The sequence below is a fragment of the Calypte anna genome, chromosome 1 (assembly GCF_003957555.1).
Source record: "Calypte anna isolate BGI_N300 chromosome 1, bCalAnn1_v1.p, whole genome shotgun sequence".
NCBI classification, from domain to species: Eukaryota; Metazoa; Chordata; class Aves; order Apodiformes; family Trochilidae; genus Calypte; species Calypte anna.
The window spans coordinates 35789297-35799523 of NC_044244.1; the positions used below are offsets into that span (position 1 = coordinate 35789297).

The window sequence follows — 10227 nt, forward strand, 5'->3', positions numbered from 1 at the left end:
CAGCCCCCTAATCTGATAAATCATGTGGGGAGAGGCCAGGGAGGGAGGGGGGGAGGAGGAGTATGTGATGTAACCTCCGATCCGGCAAAGTTCGAAGCCAAACAGCGCGGTGTGAGCAGCAGCTCGGGGGGGGGGTTTACGGTGGGTACCGCTGGGAGACCCCGCGCTGCGCTTAAGGCGCTTAAGAGGCGTGAAAATCCCCCGCGTCTGCGTGGAGACCTGGCAGGCGATGCTCTCACCTCACTCGCGGAGAAAAAAAGCTGAGCACGGCGACTGCTTAATGCTCTGCAGGCTTCTCCTTTCGCTGCCTGCCACATGCACCCGGAGGGAGAGGAGCAGTGAATACTGAGGACACCCCCAAAGGAAAGGAGGCACGGAGCCGGCTGGGGTAAGTTTGTGCTTGCTCCTCTTCGTTTCAAGCTGAGGGTTTAAGGGAAGCAAAGGAAGCGGAGTGAAGTGAGCTGGAATGCGGGTTATGTTGTCCGAGGGCATGTAACCGAATGAAATCCCTGCTGGATTGACTCTGAGCCAGCTGATAATCACTGACTAATCTCTCTGCTGGCAGATTCTGCCTGGATTAGAAGGGCGTGTGTGTGTCAGGATGGCTGTGGGGATGTGCTTGTGCTGAGGGTCTCGGGGTATGTGTCAGAGGAACGCACCAAAAAGGGGTCTGACTGCAATGGGTGACTGCAGGAGAGAAATCTGTGCAAACGAGGCTTCTGTCACTGACACGGGGCTATGTCTGCTGTTGGATGTCAGGCTGAGTTCTGCAGACAGGGAAGAGTAGGTATAGGAAGTTTTGTTGCTTGTTAGGTTTTACCAGAGTAAATCTGCATACAGATGGGATTCAGCAAAGCCTTGTTGATTGTAACAGGTTTTACTGAGATGTGCAAAGTCAAAAATACAGTTGATAAACAGTGCCAGACACACTGCATGCATTTGTCATTCCAAAACAATGTGGTCTGGGTATTAAGAAACTGTTTATATTCATAGGACTCCTTAAAACACATTTATACCACTTATAAATGGACCTATATTAGGACATGAAATGCACAAGGTACTGTGCTGCAAGTACCCAGCAGGCACCGCAGAGTAGGAAACAGGTCTAAAGGAGGCAGGAGTACTCTTAACCTCATCAGTCTTCTGTTGAAGGAGTAAATGTGCTTTACTCAATACCAGGAGGAGATGAAACTGGGAGGAAACTACTCTGTATTTGCTAAGGGAGGGAACTAGGGCAGATAACACAAGCTGTTGAAAGTAATTGCAGTAAACTTTTTTTTTTTTTTTTTTTAATGTGAATTTCCAAGTACCATTGAATAGGTCTCCCTGCTCAAGGAAAGAAGGGAAGAGGAGAAGCATCATATAATATATGAGTAGTCTCATTCAATATACTATAATGTAGAATATATACAAGATAAAGCAAAACAAACCTAATGTATAATCAGGGCCTCAAAAACCAAACGACCAACATAGCACAGTTAACATCTCCGCAGTTGCAGCAATAGTGAACAAAACCCAAACTACCTCCTAGCATTGTGCATCTCCAAGAGGGCAGGCAGAAAGTTGCAATTATACCACCTGGTGTGGGTCCTTGTGTGGATGTCATGCCTACACTGTTTAGAAAAAATAGCCTGTGATTGATTTCCCAACATGGAACACATTGCTCCTGGCTCTGGTATTTCATATGCAGCAGCCAACAGTATTTCTAGAGGTGAAACTTAAATAAAATGTCAAAATCTGGAAATAGATGTTAAATAGCTCCCTCTTTAAAGCATGACTCAATTCAAAAAATGGAGCAAACTATTTTCTTTTCATTAGCTGTAGCCCTGAGCCTTTGTCTAAGGAGCTTCCTTATTCAAGACTCAGTTAAGACTAGGATAAATGGGGTAACTGAAAGTGGAGGATGCTAATTTAAATTTCTTTCCAGAACTTGTGATGGCTTCAAGTTGGCAGAAAACTCAGGAATTCTACAACTGGATCATTGAAAATGGAGGTTGGTGACAATGCCTTCTTAAATAGGAATTTCCACGTTAATTGCATGATCTTTAAGCCTAGAAGGAACCTGATCCTCATATAAGCCCACAGATTTTTACTTACCCTTCTTTGTGATCATGAATTTCTTCTAAGTCTTGAAATATATTTCAGGGACACTTCAGCTGCATCACAGTAAGGATTGGAGGGATAGGGGGGTTCCCCTGGCCATAGCAGGGAAATCTCAGCAGCTTTCTATTCACTGTACAGTGGGCTCTGACAGAATGATGAGCAAAATGTGCTCAGGATAGCCTGTTACATCTGGAATATTAAAGAAAATTAACTTTTAAAAAGGGATATTTATGTGTCATGGGAAATTTAGTAGGCCCGAGAGCTTGTAATTTGAGGTTTAAATTCCTTGTGATTCCTTAGGAACCTATTACCAAATAAAATATTGACAGAAATCTCTGCTTCATCTTTGAGATTTGACATTTTTCAGTTAGGAGACTTCAGGTCTTCAACAGCTAGAGGTTCTGCAGGTCACATTGGTCCCACAGGGCTCAGCTGGATCTCCAGGTGTAAGAAGAAGCCACAAATTGGCATGAAGGTAGAATGGTGGGCCCACATTGTGGCTATGAAAGAAGGACATGAGGCATAGTGCTCAGGCTGTAAATATTTCAGGACTTGAATTGCAGAAGGGAGTTTTAATTGGGATTCAGGACTTCTGATGGAGTGTTAAATCCAGAAGTGAAATATCAAAGAGCTCTTGACACAGCCAATAACAGAAATAGTAAAGAATTTTGCTGTTTAGAATGAATGGGGATTAACAGAGCCATGTGGACAGTGATAGGGTTTAAAAAGAAAAAAAAAAAAAAAAAAGGCCTTGAGTCTTGTGGATTTACCATAGAGCCAAGGACTAAAATCCAGTGGAGGATTTCTGCAAGGATCCCAGAGCTGCTGTGGTGAGAGGGGTATGAGCTTGGGACTGGCATGTCAGGAAGAAAAGAGAGATGCTGAGGGAGTTCAGCAGAGCAATGACCACATTGGGAATAGGAAAGCATGATTGGGAACTGGGATGTTTCTGCAAAGAGAATGTATCCTGTATTTCTGTAGGTCAGGGATGAGGCAAAATTAGGAGGAGGTGGCATGGAAGATAATGTTAAGCTTTCCTTTGCTGGAGGACTGAAGAGCAGTTTTAGTAGGGAGAAGTGATTTGTCCTTTTCCAGTGAAATGTCATGCTTTTAAGGGAGTCTGCCCTATAAACAGATACAAAAATGAAGGGGTGGAGAATTCCTGGTGTTCTGAGATTTGTGGAGCATGAAGGAAATAGAACTAGTGACTGAAAACTTGTCATTATTTAGCTGTAAGGATTCACACTCTTGAAGATTCAGGAACTGTTTTGTTTGTTCTGTGCATCCCAGCCTGTGTCTTGAACTCCTTCTTTAACCTGTGTGTTTTGGGCAGTCTTGCAGCCTGTGGTGAGGAGTCCAGCTGGTGACAGGAAGGGTCTGGTCACTGCTGTGCTGCAGAAGGATGGTGCTCAGCACCAGAGCAGTCTTCTAGGTACTAAAGACCCAACTTGGACTTTGTATTAAAGCCTTTTAGCAGCCTGGCACATGGAGCTGCAGGGTGTGACAATGACTGCTGATAGGCACATGGGACACCAGTTTTCTTTTTGCCAGAGAACACACCGGAGGGAGCATGCCAAAGGGAAGTCATTAAATATGTCTGTCCTACAGTGCATGAGATGTGCCAGCTCTGGCTGCTGGTTTTGCTTTTCAGATCCAAGGACAGACTCGTGGCCCTTGGTGCACTCTCCACTTCCAGTCACACTTCTCTTTGCCTTCTACCTCTTCGTGGTGGCACTGGGACCCTCCTACATGAGGAAGAGGAAACCGCTGCAGCTTCGAGGGCTGCTGCTCACCTACAATCTTGCCATGATGACCTTATCCAGCTACATGTTCTATGAGGTGAGGAGAGAGGATTGGCTCCTAGGTAAGCATTCAGGAACTGATTGAAAGCCAGAGCCATTTCAACAGCTTCTGCTGACCAGCTGATGAAGACAGCTGGCGGCAACCTGGACATGTCTACATTTTGCCCCAAGAGGAGTAGTATTGCCTTGTTGAAAGCATTACTTCCTAACCATACCTCATTAGCTCTTCCTCTCATCCATAAAAATAATATTGAAAGGTTCACGAATGAAAAAATTGAAAGCTGAGTTCCCTGCAGTAGACACAGAATATACAGAGGACATGGAACCTCCTCATTTTGTCTCATGTCTGGATGATGAGGGACACCTCACTGAGAATGAGCACTGCTTTTCCAGACTTAATGTGGTCCTTTCCAAGAGTACCAAGCACATTACAGTATGGATTACATTGTTTTCTGCACGTTCTCAATGCATAAGCCTTTCTACACACCTTTCCCTTTTCGAGGTAGGCCGCTGAAAACTCTTGGCCAAGGGAGTATGGCCGAATAGGTTTGAAAAGCATTTTTAAGTCAAGAGATTTGCCTTTGCAGTTTACAACACAATTGTTACATCTAGTCAAAGCAGAGTGTATTTTGGGGGGGGGCAAATACTGCTCGATCTGAAGACAGGTATGAAAGTTGCTTGTCTGTGCTTTTGAGCTTTTTTTTGAGCTTTTGGCTTTCCAATTAATAGGTAAATGCAACCAGCCAAAACAAAACAGTATGAGATCTTTGCAAAGGAAAACGGTTTACTTTCAGAAAGATTCTGAAGCCTGATATTCACTATCCTCCTGAAGTTTTTTTGAGCAATCCAGTGATTAGATAAAAAGTTACAGTTATGGTCAAACCACATTTTCAGACTTCAACAAGGATATGAAGTACTTTAGTTTAGGTTTTTACAATTTGCTTAGCAGTATAAATTACTAGATTGAGACCCTGTTACCTCAGCATTAGTATGCACACCTTTTTTTTAACATGGAATTGAACAGAAAATGGATCATTATTTCTTCTTTTTTCAGTTTCTGGTTACTTCAGTCTTGGATGACTACAGCTACCTGTGTCAGCCAGTGGATTACAGCCAAAGTGAACTAGCAATAAGGGTACAGTACTATACAAAGCTTGCCTAAGTCCCTGTTCCTCCCATGGGTATGCAAATTTTTTGCTGATAAATAGCAATCTGCATGCTTAAGAAGGCTTTTACTCCAGTTTGTTTCTTGTAAATCTATTTTGATTAATTGTCTGCTTCAACAGTTGCAGTTTGCTTTAGTTCTCAATAAATTAATCATCTTAGTCAACATAGCCATCTAAGTTCCCTTGTTGATCACTGGAGAGGATGATCCTACCATCTGAAGATAGATGTCTGACACAGATTGCAAATTACCTCTGAAATTTATGACTCTTTCCGTTACTATATAAGGGTTCTGGGTAGTAACTATAAACAAGAAAACACGTATTTTTCTTCTCGACTTTGCAAGACATAGATCTTAACTTTTTTTTTTTTTAGCAGAGGAATTTAGCTAAAACTGTCTGGTCATCACCAAGGGGAGGTTGACTCCATCTTTAGCTTGCCAAAATGCTGCCTGAGCTTTTTCTGTTTGAATTCAGCGCCATTATGCTTTTCTTCCAGATACACCCAGGCTTTGAACAGATGCAAGCATGGATATTATTTTCTCAGTTTTTAAGATACTTGCTACTGAGCTAGAAACACTTTCTGAGCAGCTCACCCTCGCCTTGTCAAAGAGGAAGCAACTTAGTGAACCAATTGTCTGACCAACCAAATCTACCCCAAATGTTTTTCCTTCACCAAGATCAACACTTCTTCCTAAGCTCCCACCCTGACAAAGCAACAGCCATGAAACAGCCCCTTATTTTTGCTGTGGGTCCCGGGTGGGCAGTGCTGAGCTTTCAATCTCAGGCAGTGAGGCTGAGGAATGAGTTTGCTTTGAGGTTTTGAGGTCTAACAGTGTTTCCTTGTGCTGCCCAGCAGATGGCAAGAGTGTGTTGGTGGTTCTTCTTCTCCAAAGTCATCGAGCTGCTTGACACGGTAAGGAGGGGCTCGGCTCGGCTCCGCAGCTGGAGCGGTGCTGTGAATAAATCGCTCCCTTGTCAGAAAGGGGCAGGGTGCCAAAAGCTGATGTCCTCGCTTGATCCTGTATTGATTTGGTTGATACTTTCCAGTAAACGCTGTTTTCAGGCATTCTCCTCTGCCTGTTTGTGTTAATAAGGCGGGTACTGTTAAGGAAAAGGGCTCAGCTTCAGCATGCTGGCATTTGACAGTGTTCAGCTTGCAACAGCAGTCCAGAATTACCCTTGGATATCGTGCTGTCAGGCTTCCTCAAAAGCTTCTTTTCAGAAGAAAAGAACTGCTATCTAGTTTGCCTGTCTCCATCCCAGTGGATACACATCTTCACTCCCCAGTACCCTCCCTCTGGGTGGGCATTCCCTCCTAACCACAGTGCTAAGGTAGAAGCTCTAACCATGGCTATTGCCAGGTGGTCCCCCAAAGTCTTAGCTAGCAGTTGACTAAGGCTGACAGACAGGTTCTGCCATTGCCTATTTGGCTCAGAAACAGTGATCAGTTGGGCAGGAAAGAAATACCTATGTGCAAGTATGTGTCCTGGTATTTCTGCTGCCAGAATTTGCTGCCAGAAATTATCCCAAAGTTGTGTGTTAAAGGTTTGTGTCCCATATGAAACTCCAAGTTTACATGAAGATGGTACCATGTTATATCATGTCTTCGGGTCTCCTCCTACATTATAAATAGCTGACTGACCTAACGAGGGTATCTCCACCTGCTCAGCAGAAGTAAGCTGTATCCTAAGGCTTCGTGGTCTAGTGCTCTTTGAGGGCTAAGTTGACAACACAGTTTCTGAAAAGTGAATCAGCATATGCAGTCCTCCTAGGCCTATTGCCAGTGTGTTGACCAATTTTCTCCCTGTTTTCATCAACAAAAAAAAGCAGATTTTCGACCACCCTGAGTCTCTGAAAAGCAGATTCACTTTTCGAGTATGTGTGGACGTGCACTGAAATACAGTGACCTGACACGTACTCATCTGCCAAAATCATTCTCTTTACTAATGCAAATTCCAGAGGGGTTTGGGCATTCAACACAGCACTTTTACTGTGGATCATTCTCTGGTACCAGTAAACATCTAACCTATGTCCTGAAAAAGACCAGACCAGAACAACTGCAAATTTTATGGAAACTCAGTCACAGACTCAGATGTGTCCTCTGTCAACCTTGGGACCTGAATCCAAAGATAAAGAATAGCTAGGTCTCTGTGGAAGCAATTCTACCCTCCAGTTCTTCCCTATTCCAGATAATACAAGACCTAATGCATGTGTTAATTTTCACCAGTTTTTATACACAGCATAGGAAATGGGTTTGGGAGATTGGGAATCGTAATTAACTGTTCTTATCACTTCCAGTGTAAAATCTTTTGTCTAAACACATCAACTTAAGATTTTACTTTGTCTGGCTTCTTTCAGGTTTTCTTTATCCTGCGGAAGAAACAAGAACAGGTGACTTTTCTGCATGTGTACCATCATGGCACTATGCTGTTCAACTGGTGGTCAGGGGTCAAATATGTGCCTGGAGGACAAGGTATGCATCCACAGACACCTTGTGATTCAGTTTTTTCTTGTGCTGTGAAGATAGCATAAACAGTGCAGATGGGCTGACTGGCAGGTAGGAAGCTCACCTATTTCCAAAGGTGTGAATAACATGTATTTTTTTTGGATGATACCATCTGCTCAGCTCTTTGGGCTATTTAGACTACTATATTTAGTGCTTCATCCAGAATGAGAATGTGCCAGTCATTCCTAGTCCAAACAGAAGCAATAATACCCTACTTCAAGGTCTATGTAGATCTCACCCAGACCAGAACTTTCTCAGTCCCCATTCAGGCTGTGCCTGGTAGAGCAACCCAGGTTCTGGCTCTCCATTTCCTGCTTTGTGTCCAGCCTGGTCCTCACTCCCATTCTGGTCTTTATCCAGATGACTTCTTTTTGTGAACCAAAAGAGCTGTATCTCCAGCCACTATAGGTAGGCCCCACACAAGATGCTGGAAGATTTTTTTATTTGGAAAGTCGTGTTATAGCTACACAGCCTTTACACCAGAACATTGTGAAATGCTTCTCACAGAAGACCAAGAGTTCTCTCCTCTGTCTTTGAAGATCTTTCTCAGTATTTAAAAAGTAGATATGGGATGGATATATGCTCAAAGGAGAATGCAAAATATGATTTGCTTCTTAGGCAGAGTCTGGATTGATATGATGTATTTTGAAAGCAGCAGCACAGTAGCTGTGAGCTCACCACAGAGTTAGTCTTTAATGGCTTGTGTTACTTGTTCATCCTGACTTCTTTACTCTTCAGCCTTCTTTATTGGGATGCTAAATTCGTTTGTACACATCTTCATGTATGGTTATTATGCCCTGGCCAGCCTGGGACCACAAATGCACCGTTACCTGTGGTGGAAGCGCTACTTAACCATCCTGCAGCTGGTAATTAATTCCATTTTTTATTTCTGCACTTCTGCATCTGGGGTGCGATGGTCTCTGCTGACTATCTCTGTCCTCTCCCTGGCTTATGCCTTGCTGTTTGCTGCCTACAGAAATCACTGTGTCCTTAAGTGTCCCCGTGAACCACTACAACAGTAAAACTAATTGGTGAACTACTCTGAATAGTACTCCCACAAAACTAGTAAAAGGCTTTTAGTGACCTTATCAACTAATAAACCCCCACCTTTGTAATGGGAAGAAGAGAGAAATATTAAAAACTAGACTTCTCCCTTTTCTGTTGTATATGGCAGCCTTTTCCCCTTTAGATGTCTGAGAGCACAGCTGATTTTGAGCCATGTGGGTGGTAGCTCTGGAAAACAGGATTCTCAGTAGGGCAGGTGTTTGTGCAGCCTTCATTTTGTTTCTTCAAAAGGGAAGAGTATGTCTAACTGCATGCAAACAGAGGCAAGTTTCTTTGCAGACAATTCCTTTGAATTTTCTTCCCCTCATCTCTGCGGATGTGACAAATCCTGACAGCCCTGTGGTTTTTCAAAGGTTCAGCATAAATGCAGTGTTTCATACAATGATTACAGTTAAGCATGTGGGAGAGTTAATTCCACACCAAGACAGGTTATGCAAACAAAAAATACACAGTGGAAAACAGAAGAATGAGCTCGGGTAGATGTAAAATAGGTGAAGGCTGGACAGGAACTCTCTACTTATCCTGAATGGCAAAAGCAGAGCAAGAAAGAATTGGATTAAATGAAAAGATATTTTTAATGCAAAATATAGCGCAGGAAATCAGGTTTTATTTATCATATTTTCAGTAAATAAAACTCATTGCTTCAGAGTATTGAGACAGGTGACTCAGGAAAATAGATATTAAAAAAAAAAAGGATTAGTGTTTAATAAAAATAGCATCTGCAGTTCCTCTTTGTAAGCTAAAATACAAATCAAAATCGTTATGGGTACAATAATCTGATTACCACTGGGGAAGAGAGGAAATCTTCCACCTTTAGTTTCCATATTCCAAGATCTCAGTTACTGGTCTGTGGCGGAGATGCAGCCCAAGGGCTGTGGTCTGCTCCTGGGTGGGAGAGGCTGAAATCCAAACCTGTTCCTTGCAGCAGTGGGCAAACCTCAACATTTGGTGGACATGTGGTAGCCTTTCATGTTGGGAAAACACTGATGGGCCTGAAAGATGAGTTTTCCAGGGGTGTCAGGAGAGGCAAGCAAGTGGTACTTTGAGTTGAGGGCAGTACTAGTATGATGTGATATTCTTTATGATGGACTGAATGATCAGGTGGGGGTAAATCTCATGTAGGATTCCTAATCTGTCTGCTTCTTTTTTTCCCCCCCTCTTGCAGTGCCAGTTTGTAGCCATTGCTGCTCATTCTTCCTACAACCTCTTCACAGAATGCCCCTTCCCTGATGGCTTCAACACTGCAGTCTTCCTGTACATTCTCAGCCTCATTGCCCTCTTTCTACACTTCTACTATCGGACCTACATTAGGGGCAAGCAGGAGAAGCTAACTTAAAGAAAACCAAAGAGGAGAGTGAGCACTCTGATAAACTTGCACATTCTCTGCTGCTTCCGACCTGACTATATGAAGAAAATACATGTGTGTGAGGCTCATGTGTACACTCTCGGTTGCCTTCAAATATCTCAAGGTAGGAAAAAAAAAGGAATGTATAAACTCAGGGACTAAGGTGTTGAGGAGCACACTTAATTAAGCTAATGCAAAGCCAACCTAAGTAGTCACAGCACAGCAGCCTTTGTGAAACTA

General features: G+C 43.1%; 1 protein-coding gene across 1 annotated transcript; it reads left to right on the forward strand.

Moving 5' to 3' along the window:
- The first annotated feature begins 202 nt into the window (after positions 1-202).
- On the forward strand, positions 203-10005 carry LOC103538127 (elongation of very long chain fatty acids protein 4). The gene is made up of 8 exons (XM_008504446.2): positions 203-388; positions 1928-1993; positions 3755-3942; positions 4960-5040; positions 5928-5984; positions 7430-7544; positions 8316-8443; positions 9808-10005. The coding sequence occupies exons 2-8, from the start codon at positions 1936-1938 to the stop codon at positions 9976-9978; spliced, it is 798 nt and encodes a 265-aa protein (XP_008502668.1). The 5' UTR covers positions 203-388; positions 1928-1935; the 3' UTR covers positions 9979-10005.
- Positions 10006-10227: the final 222 nt, after the last annotated feature.